The sequence below is a fragment of the Ornithodoros turicata genome, chromosome 4 (assembly GCF_037126465.1).
Source record: "Ornithodoros turicata isolate Travis chromosome 4, ASM3712646v1, whole genome shotgun sequence".
In the NCBI taxonomy this organism is placed as follows: domain Eukaryota; kingdom Metazoa; phylum Arthropoda; class Arachnida; order Ixodida; family Argasidae; genus Ornithodoros; species Ornithodoros turicata.
Window position 1 is genome coordinate 56631449 of NC_088204.1, and position 16632 is coordinate 56648080.

The 16632-nt window shown below is 49.0% G+C and overlaps 1 protein-coding gene and 1 pseudogene across 1 annotated transcript; one reads left to right on the forward strand and one right to left on the reverse strand.

The window, feature by feature from the left end:
- Positions 1–412: 412 nt before the first annotated feature.
- LOC135392463 (protein argonaute-2-like) lies at positions 413–5732 on the forward strand (annotated as a pseudogene).
- A 4353-nt stretch (positions 5733–10085) lies between these two features.
- Positions 10086–11381, reverse strand: LOC135392464 (uncharacterized). The gene has a single exon (XM_064623173.1). The coding sequence runs from the start codon at positions 11379–11381 to the stop codon at positions 10086–10088; it is 1296 nt and encodes a 431-aa protein (XP_064479243.1).
- Positions 11382–16632: the final 5251 nt, after the last annotated feature.

Consider the following 16632-nt stretch of genomic DNA (forward strand, 5'->3'; position numbering starts at 1 on the left):
AGAGCATGGTCTAAGGACATCATTTGCTGTTCCTTTTAATTTTCTGTTCCCGAGTTATTTCGCGACCCCCTCTGAATCTGTCACAACATTCCGCCTGAATGTCTGTCGGCACAGTTCCCTCTGAAGTCGGCCCAGGACGCATACTAACCCCCCCTGTCCCCCACTCCTTCCTGCTGTTCTTTCTCCATCTGTCCACGTCTGTATGCCGCTCATAGCCACAGTTGCTTCGCGTCGCTAACACGGAATTCCATCTTGCAAAAAAAAAAAAAAGAACAACCTTCCGCGACCCACAGTTTCGGAAACACTGGTCTAACCGTTTCGAAACAGCTCTTCTGGAGCGGAAGGGGGGATGACGTTTATCCTGGCCTAGGCGAGCCTCGGACCGACAGCTTTGATGGAACTGATAAACGTGATGCAGGAGGTCCTCCGGGCGTGCCTCAGGCTCAGGTGGCGCCGCTGCCGTACGGAGCCCAAGGATCCTCGTTCGCTCAAGCGATCCAGCATCGCGTCGCAAGCGGGCAGCGTCGAAGTCAGCAGCAGACAATGGCCCTCGTACGGTACTGAGGGGCCTCGTTCTGGTGGCGGTACTTCTCCGCAGCAGAATGGGGGCTGTCCGCGTACGTCCACCCTCAACTCCTCCATCAAATCTGCCGATGAGATCAAGATTCAAGAGTTGGAGCGTAGCTTGCCGTCGCACTTCCCCAGGCGCCCGGCACACGGAAAGCAGGGCAGGGCCATCCAGCTGACTGCAAACCACTTCAGTATAGAAATTCCCAGCGGGAACGTGTTCCACTACGACGTCGAGATATTCTCCGAAACGCGCAAGGAAGCAAAGGTACCCGAAAAGCGAAAGTATCGCTGTATGAGCACTAAGATCAACCGGATGATTATCGAGCTGCTGGTGAAGAAGTATCGTCTTGAACTCAGCAACTGCATCCCAGCCTTCGACGGCCGAAAGAACCTTTATACGAGACGGGAGCTCCAGTTCAGCGAGCGCACCTTTTCAGTCGACTTTGAGGAAGACCAACGAGTGCAGAAGTTCATTGTCAAAATTCAGTACGCGGCCACTGTCAACCTGGACGCTCTGCACGCGGTCTTCGAGAGCCGCGTTAACACGGTGCCGCAGGAGGTGCTTCAAGCTGTGGACATCGTCTTGCGTCACGGACCGTCCATAAAGTTGACACCCGTGGGCAGGTCTTTCTTCAAACCGCCCCAAGACAACAACACCCTCGGTGGGGGCCGGGAGGTGTGGTTCGAGTACTACACCAGCGTCCGCCCTGCCCAATGGAAACCAATGCTCAATATAGATATGTCAGCTACGGCCTTCTACGAGCCCATCCCGATTCTCACCTTCATGTGCCGTATCTTCCGCGACGGTCGCCGAGAGCTCAGCCCGACAGACTTCAGGGAACTGCGTGACTTCCAAACTGTTCGCCTCAATAAGGAGCTCAAAGGGCTGCGCATCAAGGTAGTAAAGCTGGAATGCACTGAAATCGTCCACTAGATGAGTATCACAAAATATAGTGAGCTTTTGTACGCCTTAGTTTGTGTATGATATTGTGCACCACAGTATGTAATGCACTGCATTATGTAATTGTGCTCAATTTCTTCAATTCAGCTCTTCTCAGCAGAATTCAGCTCAATTCAAGATGAATTCAGCATCATCAGTGCAGGTTTCTTCAATTTAGTTGCTATTTTTCAGTGCATTTGTGTTGACCGGTTGCCCTTTCCGCCAGCTCCATGGCGTGCACATACCCAGGTGCAACATGTTTGCAATATACCTCTGCCGAAGAAACGTCACTGTGACGTAATAATGGCGTTGGTAGGCATAGTGAAACCGAAACAGCGCATGCGGAGAACACCGCTGTTGCACAAGGCCATATTTCTTCACGGAGGTCACGGGTGGCTTCTTTGTAATAGTGGTACACACAAATGAGGTCACGTTTTAGTCGCTTTTTTGTCTTCAACTCTTTCATTCACGTTCCGAGACCACCGCGGAAAGAAAAGAGGGCTTCATCCCAAGAGTTCCATAGTCTGAAAGTCAATGTCGTAATCCTGTGCAGAATGTGGTTTGTTATTACGAGTTACGCGCTTGCTTTGTATTAAGACACCACGTACACTCCGAGAGAAACTCGTGCCCTTCAGGGTCCATAAGATGGAACAGCGCGGTCGCCATCCGGTAGCTGCCGGTTGAATAGACCAGAACGACAATATACAAGTACAACTATTATACAGGGTGTCCCAGCTAAATGCTAACATATTTAAAAAAAAATATATGTCACTTTATCCGAGATCAAATCAAATGCAATATAGCATATGCTGAAGGGCACTCCTTGGGAGGGCATTAGCAAACTTCTAAGACAATGTCTTAATTAACTTTTTAATTATAAAAGCTACGAAGTTGTCCTAATGAGAACATCTGTTCCTTTCGGTTACCTAATATCGTTGCCGTTTTCAGAACAAAAATCCGTTCGGTAGATCGTCCGCAAAACATTCGTGAAGGAACACCGTTTTTTTTTCTTTATTTTGTTCATTGCGCATTTTAGGAGACGCGTCTCTCCTTCACCCCCAATGTGAGAGGGTCGAAAGAGCACACTATCGCCTCTTACGTCCTGGAAAAAGATTAAAAGAAAACAGAAAATGCAACTCAAGATAAGGGCAGTTCGCACAGTCACCCGATAGATTTGTTTTTGTTTTGTTCCCGCAAGTTAAAGCTCATCTTCAACGCATGAGGCGGCACCGTGCTCCTCCACCCTCTCACGTTGGGGGTGAAGAAAGATGCGTCTCCGAAGATGCGCAATTAACAAAAAAAAAAAAAAAAAACTGTTCATTCATGAATGTTTTGTGGACAACCTACCGAACGGATTTTTGTTTTAAAAACGGCTACGATATCAGGTGACCGGAAGGAACAGATGTTCTCATTGGGACATTTTCGTAGCTTTTATGATTAAAAAGTTAATTATTGAAAGTTAATTGCTAATGCCCTCCCAAGGAGTGCCCTTCAGCATATGCTATATTGCAATTGATGTCATCTCGGAAAAAGTGATACACATACATATATCTAAAAAATACTTTCGCATTTAGCTCGGACACCCTGTAAAGAATTACAAAAATCTTACAATATGAGAAGCCGCATTTATATGTGGCTTTCTTGTGACTTGATCTTTTGCTATAGTAGTTCCGGCGAGTTCCAAGCGCGGTTCCAAGATGTTCCAAGCGGTTCCAAGATGGCGGCACTGTTGTACCATCTGACGTCATTTGTTTATGAACAGGGATAGGCCTGTTACAAGCAGTGGCGTCGCTAGGGTACGCGTCACCCGGTGCGGGGCCTATTTGCGTCACCCCCCCCCCCCACCGCCCTCATGCCCCCATTAGCGGATCGCTTTCCGTGCCAGGCGATGCACGACAAATAAACATATCACACCAGACTTAGAAAAAAAAAATAATGTGCCTCGTAGAAGGCTCCTCGTGTTGTTTTTGGCGTCATCGTACCGTAGAGAATGGGAGGAAGCGGCAGTATTGGTGCGGCGCGTCAGCCCTTCCGTCGCTTCACCCGGTGCGGACCGCACCACCGCACCCCCTAGTGACGCCACTGGTTACAAGTCGATATGCAAGTAGAAATTTCTTCATAAACCACAATTGCGAACATTTTTCACTTTGGTAGTCAGGTTCTAGAATTTATGTGTAGAACAAATCTTCTGAATCCCTCGAGACCTCTTGCAACTAACCCTTTCGGGCGAGAGAAGCTAGCGTTATATCCAGGGGCCGAGTCTACTTTTCGTCTCCGAGGGCGCAAGTGGGAAATTCCCTCCCCCTGTATTTCGGTTTCTTTCTCTCTTCTGTCGTCTTAAAGCGGCTACTTTCTTCACGAAAGGTGTCTTTCTGACTCCCCTTCAGAAGGGCCAATTGTCCCCCTTACCCCCCACAGACGCCAGTACTGGGTAGATTACTCTGAGGGATTATCTGTTTCAGGTGAATCATCTCCCTTACCCTCGTCGCTACAAAGTGGTGAAGGTGACCAAGGAACCCGCCAAGAAGCTGTATTTCACCATGGAGGACGGCTCTCGTAATAGTGTTGCGGAGTACTTCCAGAGCAAGTATGGAAGACTGACATACCCGAACCTTCCGTGCATTCAGAGTGGCAGCCCATCGAAGTGTGCGAGATTGTGGAAGGCCAGCATTGTAAAAAGAAACTGGACGAGAACCAGACATCTGAGATGATCAAGCGCACTGCACAGCCACCATCCAAGAGGTTCCATGAGATCAGACAGTCTGTCAAGGATTTGGTCACCAGCAATGAGCCCTACCTGAAAGAGTTCGGCATCAAGATCAGCACGGACCCGACGCAGCTGAAGGGTCGTGTACTGGACCCACCCACACTAGTTTTTGAGAACAGCAGTGTTACCAAGCCACGCGAAGGCACTTGGGAACTGCGTGGCAAACACTTCTACAAAGCAGCCTCTGTCAGCCGCTGGATTGTCCTGAATTTGAGCAGGTTCCCACAAAAACATGACATCGACAACTTCGTGAAAATGCTGATACGAGTGGGCCAAGAACTGGGCATTAAGTTTGAGATGCCAGCCGACGTTGTCACATCTTCGCCGACGTCATGCATAAGTATTCTGGGCTGGAGATTGTACTTGTCGTGCTTGCAAAGAACAGCAACTACGCTGAGATCAAGCAAGTGTGCGAGACTGAACTGGGTCTGCGGACACAATGCATCATGGACAACAATGTGATCAAGAAGTGCAATGCAGCTCTTGTCACTAATATCTGCCAGAAGATCAATGCTAAAATGGGAGGTACCAACAACAGCCTGCTGGCGCAGGAAAAACCGTCCATCTTCCAGAAGCCAGTGATCATAATTGGAGCAGATGTGACTCACCCTGCCCCTGGGGACAAACTTCGCCCATCCATCGCAGCCTGCGTGGGCAGCCTAGACTCTATCCCTTCCAAGCTCCATGCATCCATTCGTGTGCAGATGGAGGACGCCGCTGCTACATCCAGAGTCGAGATAATAAAGGACCTGAAGGACATGATGAAAGATATGTTGAAAGCATTCTATCGAGATACTAAGCACAAGCCTGAACGCATAATCTTTTACAGAGACGGTTTCAGCGAAGGACAGTTCATGGAGGTTCGCAACCGAGAAGTGTCTGCCATCCGCCTTGCATGCCAGGAGTTGTCCCCAAACGAGACTTATGAGCCTGCTCTTACATTCATTGTTGTGCAGAAAAGGCACCATACACGTTTCATGCCTTCCAGCGACCGTGACGGCGTGGGCAAGTGCCGTAATGTTCCGCCAGGTACGACGGTGGATTCTGTTGTTACGCACCCATTGGACTTTGACTTTTTCCTCTGTTCCCACTTTGGAATACAGGGCACCAGCAGGCCGTCTCATTACTACATTGTATGGGTTGATTCAAACTTTACTGCGGATGACTTGCAGAAGCTGAGCTACTACCTATGTCACACGTATGCGCGTTGCGCACGCTCTGTCAGTATTCCGGCACCTGTCTACTATGCCCATTTGGCTGCCTACGGGGCTAAGAACCACGTGATTAGCAAGGCGGACGTGCCGAGTTCAAGCAGCGACTCATCAGGGGGCAGTGGAGACTGTATCCACCAGTCAGTACGTTGAGGCTGTCAAAGTTCTCGACTCCTTGCAAACCGCTATGTATTTTGTTTGAGTTTTTATTTGCCTGTGCTCTTTTCGTTTGCCGTGAAATAAAGTTGCCTTTCCACCGTTCTGGAGAAGGTGTTCAGGTGGCAAACTTTTCACATGGACATAACAAAGCACTCAGCATGTGCTTGCATTAATAAGCATATGTGCACACACAGGCGCGCGTAGGTTCTTCTTATATTGTGGAAGATTGCATCAGATTGTTTGAAAGCAGATTCAGTAGGAAAAAATTCAATACAGGCAGATTTCGCGTCAGATCAAGCTGAGAGGTCTCATCCGCCTCATTATTTTTTCTATATTTAGAAGCTCATCGTGTACGGTGACAAACAGCGGGGTAATTCAATTTAAATCGACCAAGGCCCGCCGCTGACTTGGAAATATATGTTGGAAACGACCTTAGGTGAAGACTAAAGCAGGTACCCGGAGCTTCCTACGATCAACCAGTCCACAGATGGAGAGGGGGTAAGGTGGCGCCGTCTTCGCGACGTGATTTTTTTTCTCGCGACTGTGCAGCGTCACAGCGTCACAGCCATCATAGGTAACACACAAAGTTTTGGCACTCTAGTATACCTGTACGGCGTGAAAATGGTGTTACTTTAAAAGGACGCTGAAGAAAATATGCCAAAGTCAGAAGATATGACAAAAATTGCACATTCTTTTAGCGCTCATAGCTCCTCGACGGCAGGTCAGATATCCGTAAATGAAGTACGCTTTTAATGTGCAATCTATCGTTCAATATATAGAAAACCATTCTAATCCGTTTGGTTGCCGAAAGAGATGTCAGTAAAGTTAGGCGGGGGAGAGCAGAAAATTGCCGATGTTTGGTATGGCATACCCCAGCCGCTGCAATACTTATTCCAATAATTTTGCGGTTACTGAAAGGCCAACGTATTCCGTAAATCCAGCTGTAAAAATAAGTTGCACTATTTTTGTAGGGTGTACGTAGCGAATTTTTTTCTGTGCCCATGTCTCGCCGTTGCGGCCTTGCACTCCGACCCCACTTTCCAGTGGCACGCCATCGCGCGTTTCGAATTGCACTTGCCTTCGGTCTTCCTGATGTTGCATTGATTCCTGCTGCTGCCACTTGTTTGTGGGCATGTCCACGTCGGCATTCTTAATTACGAGCAACCATTTTATATGCCGTTGCGAGACCAACAGATGGCATCTGTCTATTATGCCGCAGAGACTGAGAGTGGAGTACTGACAGGAGTAGCCGAGTATAGCAACAACTTTTGTCGATACCGCACAAGGTGTTAATTTTTTAATTAAATTCTGTACTGGGAAGCGCTACCAGTGGCTGATTGCTGGAGGTGCCGTCTTCATTACAGCCGCAAAAAGAAGTAACAAAAACTGTCAGCCTACATTGCATAGGTACCATGCCTTTCTGCGATGGAAATTATCGTGACATCTATTTGTGACATATATTAATAAAAAGTAATGAGGGGCGCATTCCACCGCCAAGGGTTCGCCTGGTCTGGCTTGGTGCAACCTTCCTCTTATTGACCAAATCCTGTCTAATTGACCAAATAATGTCGGGGCTCAGGGGATGCATATGCTACCTATGTAATGTAAGTTAATGCTCAACGTAAGTTGATGTAATGTGAGTTAAGCTAATGACAGTTTTTTGTGACTACTTCTTGCGGCTGCACTAAAGACGGCACCTCCAGCAATGAGCCGCTTGGTAGCACTTCCCAGTACATCATTTTTTTTAGCGCACACCCTATGCAGTATTAACAAAACTGTTTCAAAAGTTGTTGCTATACTCAGCTACATATTGTCAGTCAGTACTCCACTCTTAGTCGCTGCGGCATAATAGACAGACGTCATCTGTTCGTCTCGCAACGGCATATGAAAGGTTTGCACGTAAATAAGAATGCAGACGTAAATATGTCCACAAATAAGTGCCAGCGGCGGAAATCAGTGCAACATTAGGGAGACCGATGGCCTTGTGAAATGCGAAACGACGGCGTGCCACTGGAAAGTGGAGTCGGAGTGCAGGGCCGCAACGGCGAGACATGGGCACAGAAAAAAATTCGTTGCGTACACCCTACTAAAATAGTGCAACATATTTTTACAGCTGGATTTAGGGGATACGTTGGCCTTTCAGTAACCGCAGAATTATTGGAATAAGTATTGCAGCGGCTGAGGTATGTCATACCAAACATCGGCAATTTTCTGCTCTCGCCTAATTTTACTGACATCTCTTTCGGCAACCAAACGGACTAGAATGGTTTTCTATATATTGAACGACAGAGGAAAGATTGCACATTAAAAGCATACTTCATTTACGGATATCTTACCTGCCGCCGAGGAGCCATGAGCGCTAAAAAATGTGCAAGTTTTGTCATATCTTCTGACTTTGGCATATTTTCTTCAGCGTCCTTTTAAAGTGACATCGTTTTCACTCCGTATAGGTATACTAGAGTGCCCAGACTTTACGTGTGCTCGCGGTGAGGGCTGTGACGGGAATGAAATATCATCAGTAAGGCTGCAAAGTCGCGAGAAAAATCACGGCACCACCTTACCCCCTCTCCATCTGTGGACTGGTTGATCGTAGGAAGCTCCGGGCACCTGCTGTCGCCTTCGCTTGAGGTCGTTTCCAACATATATATTTTTCAATTAAATCAAAAAATGTCATGGGCGGACCTTGGTCTATTTAAAATGGAATTAACCAGAGGTGAAACTAATGATTTCTACCGAACGGTTTTGTGCGAAAAATCGAGAAAATCTGAATCGAGTGTTTCCCTTATGAAAAAGTGTATTGCTACTATACAGGGTGTCCCAGGAAACGTGTCATTGAATTATAGTAAACAAACCACCACCTAGAACCATGCGGCCAACGGCATTTGTTCTTACTAGGTTTTTCCCACCTCCTGATGTGAATGTCGTGTAACGTATGTTTAATTATGTAAATTTTTGCGAACTGAACTCGGAAATTTGCCATGTAAAGGTTACTTTTTTACCCCACCAATGCGAAGAGCGTGTCTAATTTACTCAAATTAATGATATTTGATAAGGATATTCAGGAGCTATCCCATCGGAATAGATAACCGAACATCATGCTCTATGGAGCTCCCAGAGGAAAGCGAGGCGACCAATTTTTCAGCGCATTCCTTGTCAGTCCGACGAAAGGAGGTTGGAAACTCAGCCCACACCGGCATCGCACAGAGAGATGACACACATGACAGATGACAGGCATGAGAGATGACAGGCATGGCTTATCGCGTCCGGCTTTCGCTGGGAGCATGCTTTCCCTCTCCAAATTTCAGGAACTGTCACTTTTTCTACTATCACTCTGACTCTGTGGGCCGGGTTTGGAACCTCCTTTCATCGGACTGACATCGATGGCGCTCAAAAAGTCGTCGCGCGTTTCGTCCGGTACTCCGGAAAGCATGATCTTCGGCTGTTTTTTCCAATGGGATTTGGGATTCCTCCAAAAACCTAGTAAGAACAAATGCCGCTGACCGCATGATTCTAGGTGGTGAAGTTTTTTTTATTATAATTTCACGTTTTCTGGGACACCCTGTATTCACTTAAATTTATTCATATGCACATTATTTCTAACATAGTTACGAAAGAGTGGCGTAGATGTGGGCACCGAGGCCAAAGGCCAACTCCTTGTCGCTGTAATGACTGCCATGGCTGCAGTCAGTTGAGTAGCTTACGTGTAATGACAAAATTTAGACCAGGATTATCAATATACACACTTGGACACCCTGTATAAAATGTCTATTGACATTCGTCGATAGCCGTACGAAGGAATTCGATAACTAGTTTCGAAGCTCTGTATGAGCTTCCTGTAGAAAGTCTGTTGGGATTTGGCCACTGATATCTTACTGAGCCCGTATCGTAGAAAACCTATACACAAATGATTATTGACCCTCTATAAACCATCAACACCAAGCTTTATCAATACGAAGTTTATAGCCTGTTGTGGAGTTGTAAGGTAGTGCCCTCTACTTCTAGTCTTGCCTTAGATACGGGCTCCCAGACGTGAGGCAATCCTGTTTGGTCTTCTTCTCGCCTAGAGAAAGCGACCAGGCAGAAAGAGGTGGCGAGCCAAAGTGCTTTTTAATCCGATGGAAGGTGAATGCGTGGTGTGAGCGCGAGCATGCGCGGGATGAAGACGGCCGTCGTTATCGTCGCGCTGGCGAGCCGCCACACTGCTTCCCCTCCGCAGAAGTCATGAGCCGTGGAGGAGCGGAGTACGCCAGCGGACAGTGCGGGCAGGAGGTGAGACAACGGGAGGTCCTGCAGCGGCGGTGGAAACGGCAGGTAGGGGGATTTGCGATGCGTCCAGGAAGGCCGGTTTGAGGCGCTCAATCGAGGCGGTGTCGTGGCGGCCGTCGATGTCCACGGTGAAGTGACGGTCTGTCCGCTGAAGTACCCTGAACGGGCCTCGCTAAGGTGGCTGAAGGGGGGCGCGGGTAGCATCATTTCGAATGAAAACGTGAGTAGACGAGTGAATGTCCTTGAAGACAAATGGGCTGATGGATGCGGGGAGTCCTATTGGTGTCGGCTGAAGAGCACGAATCGCTTCGCGGATCCCGTCAAGGGAGGCAGCAGCGAGAGGTGCAGAACCGAGAGACGGGGTACCCAAGAATTCGCCGGGGACGTGGAGCGAGGCGCCGTAGACTAATTCGGCAGGAGAGCATTCCAGGTCCGTCTTGACGGCTGAGCGAAGGCCGAGGAGAATGGAAGGGATATTATCAACCCAAGACGAGGGGTCAGGGCAGCAACGAAGCGCGGTCTTGATCTGTCTGTGTAGGCGTTCGACGAGACCGTTGCTGCAGGGGTGGCAGCCCAAGAAGTGGAGGTCGTCTTGGAAAAGCTTGGATTCGAATTGCCGGCCCCTGTGAGTGGTGATGACGGCTGGGACGCCTAAACGGGCGACCCATGTTGCCATGAAAGCGCGGGCGACGGAATCTGCCGTGATGTCTGGAATAGGTTGGGCTTCTGGCCAACGGGTGTAACGATCTATGCAAGTGAGTAAATAGCGGAAACCTTCAAAAAAAAAAAACGGTAACGACCCAACAGTATCGATGTGCACATGCTCGACACGATCGATGCTTCGGTGGTGGGAATTTCTGGGGTGGTGTGACGATGTGCCGGGTGATCTTCGGCTTCTGGCACTGCAGGCAGGAACGTGTCCACTTGCGGATGTCTGAATTGATGTGGGACCAGACGTAGCGCGCAGTGACGAGGCGCTGGGTAGCGCGGATGCCGGGGTGTGAAAGGAGTGGAGTGTCCCGAAGACAGTGAAGTGAAAAGGCTCTGGAACGAAGGGACGTGGTGCACCGGTAGAGAGGTCGCACGTGAGGGAGATGTTGGTGTCGGGAAGGATGACATCTTGCAAGGTCAGGCTAGACGAGGTGCGTAAGCGGGCTAGCTCTTGGTCATGTGTTTGGGCTTCAGTCATGGCTTTGAAGTCGATGGTGTCATGTGGTGTGGTGACGGAAGATACCGCAATGCGGGACAGAGCGTCGGCTGCGGCATTGTCGGCGCCACGAATGTGCCGAAGGTCAGTTGTAAATTCGGACACGAAAGTTAGTTGGCGGATTTCACATGGGCTCAGCGAAGAGTGACTTGAGTGCATGGAGTATGTCAGGGGCTTGTGGTCTGTCAGGATAGGGGTTTGGAGGGGTTTGTCAGGGTCGAAGGGGTTTGGAGAAAAACGCAAGTGGCGTCCAGGCGCCATTGATCTCCTGTGGAAGCATCGACAACGAGGTTTGTCGGAGTATCAGGAAACGGGTGGGTCAACAGCGCTGTTTCCGCGAGAGCGGACTTGAGCTGATGAAATGCCTGGAGGGCAGCGTCCGACCATGAAATGCTTGCCGAGCTGGGGGACAACAGCATGGGGGACATTTCTTGGGGGACAACAGCACGTGGAGTGGCTGCATAATCTGAGCGCCATGAGGAATGAAGCGACGATAGAAGTTGATCATCCCAATGAATTACCGCAACTTCTTGGATGACTGTGGAAGTGGGAAATCACGGATGACCTGAACTCATTGTGGAAGAGGCTGTATTCCGTGGCTGTTGATAAGGTGGCCGAAGAATTCTAGCTCTCCAACGCCGAATAAACACTTGCTGGGGTTGATGATGAGGCCGTACTCTTACAAACGTGAAAAGAGTTCTCGTAGATGGGCGCGATGTTCTTCAGCTGAGGAGCTGGCTACGAGGATGTCGTCGATGTACATGTAGCAAAAATGAAGGCCTCGCGTGACTTCATCGACAAAAACGTTGGAAGGACTGCGCTGCATTGCGAAGACCAAAGGGCATACTCAAAGAGCCCGAAAGGTGTTGTTATGGCGGTCTTCGCGATGCTATCCGGGTGCATGGGAATTTGGTGTTAGGCCTTCACCAGGTCAATTTTTGAGAATGTAGTGTCACAAAAGGTAAAGTCGTGAATATGAGGGATGGGACAACGGTCAGGCATAGTGACAGGTTTAGTGCACGGTAATCTTCACAGGGCCTCCAGTCGCCTGTCTTCTTTGGCACCATGTGGAGGGGAGACGCCCAAGAGCTGGAAGACGGGCGAACGATCCCAAGCTCCAACATGTGCTCAAATAGCACGTGCGATTTTCTGCATTTCAGGAGCTAGGCGTCGTGGTCTTGCGAAAACGGGAGGCTCCGTGGTTTCAATATGGTGGTAGATGTTGTGCTTCACGGGACGAAGATCGTTAGGTGGTGACGTGAGCTCAGGAAACTCAGCGAGGATAGCGGAAAATGAAGGCTGGGATTCAGGCACCAATACGTTTAGCTGGAAGCAGGGTAGCCTGGACGCTATACCGGATACGCTGAGAGTGGTGGTGCCGTCCGTGAGTCGCTTGTGCCGCATGTCAACGATGGTGGTGGTGATAGGGCTTGCCGTTGTCGGCCTCACGTATGTGGGCAACGTCACGACTCACGCCCTGGGGGAATGTGCGTCCTGGGCCGACTTCTAAGGGAACTGTGCCGACATATGTCTGAAAGCGTCTGAGGAAAACCCAGGAAAAACCCCAGACAACACAGCCGGCACCAGGATTCGAACCCAGGTACCTCCCAGTCTCGACGTGACATGGCCAGCACGCTAACCACTGAGCCACGGGAGCTGGTGCATGTCAACAAGGAGATGGAAGTGCCGCAGGAAGTCGGCTCCAATGATTGGATGGGCCACGTCAGCGATTAAAAAAACCCCATTGAAATGTGCGACGGAGTCCCCAGGTCCAAGGTTAATGAGCGTCCGCCATAAGTGGCGATTGTGGATTTATTTGCGGCTTGAAGTGCTGGACCATGATAATGACGATGGCGGCGGTCGGTCTGTGAGGCAGGTACGATGCTGACCGCAGCGCCGGTGTCGATGAGAAAACGCACTTTAGAATGACGATCAACAATGTAAAACAGGTGACCTTGAGAATGGCCAGCAACGCCGGTCGCGTTTAGTTGCCGGTGCCTGGGTTTCCCTGGAAGACACAGGGCTCTTCGCATTTCGTTGCGGTCTTCCCAAAAGTGGCATGGTACCAGCAAAGCTGGTGCCGGCGTGGGGATCGGAAACGGTAACGTGGCGATGGCGGGCGGTTGCGGCGAAAACTTCAGGGTCTAGAATGACTGACTGCTACTATCTGGGTTTTAAGGAAGCCAATCTCTTCTTGAAGCTGGGTAGTAGATGGAGGGTTGGAAGGGCTCGCTTGTTGTTGCACTGCAGAAACAGCCATGTTCTGAACGAGCGCACTAAGGCGCTGAACTTCGTCACGCAGTGTGGAACACGAAGAACAGCCAGATGAGGATGTGGCAGGGCTTGAAATAGCGGGTGGAGGCAATCGGGTGGGTGGGCAATCGGAACTCTGCATGGCGGTGGCGATCGGGAGGGTGTTCACAAAAGGTGGTGTAGCTTCCATGATGCGACCGGCCAACTCGGAGAGCTCGCGCATTCGGACTGTTTGAGGAAGCCGTTGAAGGAAGAGCTCCCTGAGGATTGACTCGTCCAAGGCGGAAGATTCATCGCTGAGCAGTTGGTACATTCGTCTCAAAAACTGAGTCGGGGAACGGTCACCCAATTCTTCGGTTGTAAGGAGTTGACGCAGGCGTTGCTGTTGCGATTCGGAGAAGCGCTTAATTAGCTCTTGTTTAAGATGGTCATAGGGGTCAGAGGCGGGAGGGTTTACGACGATATCCCGGACCTCTGCCATGACGGGCGCTGAGAGAGACGTTAGAACATGATGGTATTTGGTCTGCTGGCTTGTAATGTGGCGCTTCGCGAATTCCGCTTCGACGAGTACAAACCAAAGCGAGGGGTCGTTGTTCCAGAAACTCGGAAGCTTAATTTCCGAAACATTTACATGGGGGAGAGATGGGGGTGGCGATTCGGGCGGCGTGTCTCCTTGGTTAGGCATGATTGCTGGTAGACGTTCGGGTCACCAAAAATGTAGAGGCCTAGAGAAAGGAACCAGGCAGAGAGAGGTTGCGAGCGAAAGTGCTTTTTAATCCGATGGAAGGTGAATGCGTGGTGTGAGCGCGAGCATGCGCGGGATGAAGATGGCCGTCGCTATCGTCGCGCTGGCGAGCCGCCACAGTACCATGGGGAGAGCTGGTCGCTGTCGTTTGGAACTTGGTCATGGAATAAACGTGTTTATCAATCAGCATGCATCCGAGCCATCCGAGTTATAACATAGCCCTCCTATGAATTTCCTGCAGAAAGTCTGCTGAGAATTTGTCACGGATTTCTTATTGAGCTTTTATTGCGACAGGGTCTATAAATTTCATATTGAACCTACGTTGCGAAACGATTATTATGTCCCTATTGAACCTGTATTGTAATAGGCTATGGAATTACTATTGAGTCTGTATTGCAAAATTAATTGTTACGGTATTTGTACTGAGTTCGTATTGAAAATATTTTTAAGCTTCCTTATTTTTTAGTTCAGTGCTAGCGCCGCGAAGCAACTATGGCTATTAGCGGCTTACGAACGTGGACAGATGACAACGAGAAGCAGCGGGGTTAGTATGTGTCCTGCTGGTCCGACTTCAGGGGAACTGTGCCGACATTTGTATCGAAATTCCGGCGGTGCGTGGATTCCAACCTGCGCCCCCTCTCATCGCGACTTGGAGAGCGATCATTCTAACCACTGTGCCATGAAAACTGGTAGGGTTCCTATCAAACATATTGTAAAACAGCTAGCTGTTTTGCCCTTATGAAACGAACTATTGATGGTCTATAGAAACTGTTTTGCCAAATGTCAATAAGAACATAAAGAAACACGGTAGGTGGACTATAGATATTATTTTGGATCCCTATGCCACGGTGTATATAGGTATTGAGAAGTGTCAATAGACATGCAATTGAGGCTCAATGGAAAGACGTTAAAAAAGCGGTTTCGGCAGCTACCATTCGCTAGCCACTGTCATAATTGAACTTGCATTGAAAAAAATCAGTAAAATAGTTGCAGTTTAGAAGCATCGAGAGAGGTTTCAGGTCACAGTTATTTGTTTGCCTTCCCTTACAAGTAAACTTCCCAAGCCGTTCTGTTACTTAGTGTCATCCTTCAGCTCGAATGCTGATATCGTGTAAGCTGAAAAACAGAAATATCTGCACGCATATAACATACTGCAGGATAAATGAATCAAAAAGCATAAGATGTGCCTTATGGGACTTTCGCTACCTTTTTACATATACTACCTTGTCTTTAGTCTCGAGAACACGAGGGTCAGGAGCCTGGGCGTCAAAAACTTCTCGAATCTCGATAATACCTTCGCGAACCCACCAGCTTTTGATCCGGCCTCGTTTCGTTCCTCTAATGCAATCTCATCAAGAATGTCATCAGTAGGCAGTAGTTCTGTACAACCGATCGCAGGGAGGAAGCCTTGGGCGTGGAAGGCCTGCGTTTCCGTCTTCTTGTTCATACTCTTGGAACGCATGGAGGCGCTTTGGAGAGGACATGGCTAAATTTATCAAGTCTGTTATGACGCCCAAGAGATCACGACACGTGTCCAATCGTTGGCTCATGTACTGAAGCAATAAGTTAAGAACGTACGCCACACAGTGCGCAAAAGCTTGAAGTCCACTGTACTGCCCTTTCATGTGTGCCACGCCGTCACAGCACTGTCCACGACACTTCTCAATAGGAAGGTTGAATCGGCGTAGGATATCTTTCACGATGGCGAAGAGGGTTGTCGCTGTGGTGTGGTGTCTGCTGTACTAAAAATACCGCAGAACAACTCCTCAACTTTCAAGTTCGCTTGCACTGTTCGGAAGCACATTGACACTTGTTCCTTGACGGATATGTCTGTCGCCGCATCCATGGTCGCGGCATAATGCCCTGCTTCACGGGTTTCATCTGTCAGAGAACGAAGTACATCATGATCCATAATTTCCAACTGTTCGTTTAAAATGTCGTGCGAAATCCACTTGAACTTCATGCGGCAAAGCCATGACTTCACCTCCGGTACGCCATTTGCGCGAAGTGCTAAGACCTGTTGCAGATTGCTCTCTTTGTCGTCATGGCCACGTATTGCAAACCCCTGGCAAGCTATACTGCAGAGATGATAATGTCGTTACAAGCGCTTTTCGTGCCGCTTTCAAGTCATATGCACATTCACAGTACATGCCCACGCCGCATTTGCTCCCTGTTTCACAGCTGCTAAAGCATTCAATGCAGTCCATTGTCGCTTGCCTGAAATCGCTCGAGAGCTTTCTTCCAGTTGGTGAACCCATTTTCTACAAAAGTTCCTTTAGAATCCGTGTCTCTTGAAGTGTTCAGGAGAGGTACATTCATCTTCGAAGCAGCGCGGCCAGTTGCACAGAACGCCTTTTCTTTGACGATAAAATATGAGAGCCACTGGTAAAGAGTCTCAGAGCTGGGGTGGTATAAGCGCCGCCCGTTTCTTCCCTGACGGCATTCAGTTGGGGCAGTAGCTTGGGTAGTCGGTAATTTAGATTGGCGAACATTTTACGACATTCAGGACCCAAA

Bases quoted from the DNA above. Each gene is read 5' to 3' on its own strand.
- LOC135392464 (XM_064623173.1), bottom strand. From the start codon at position 11,381: ATGGCGCCTGGACGCCACTTGCGTTTTTCTCCAAACCCCTTCGACCCT.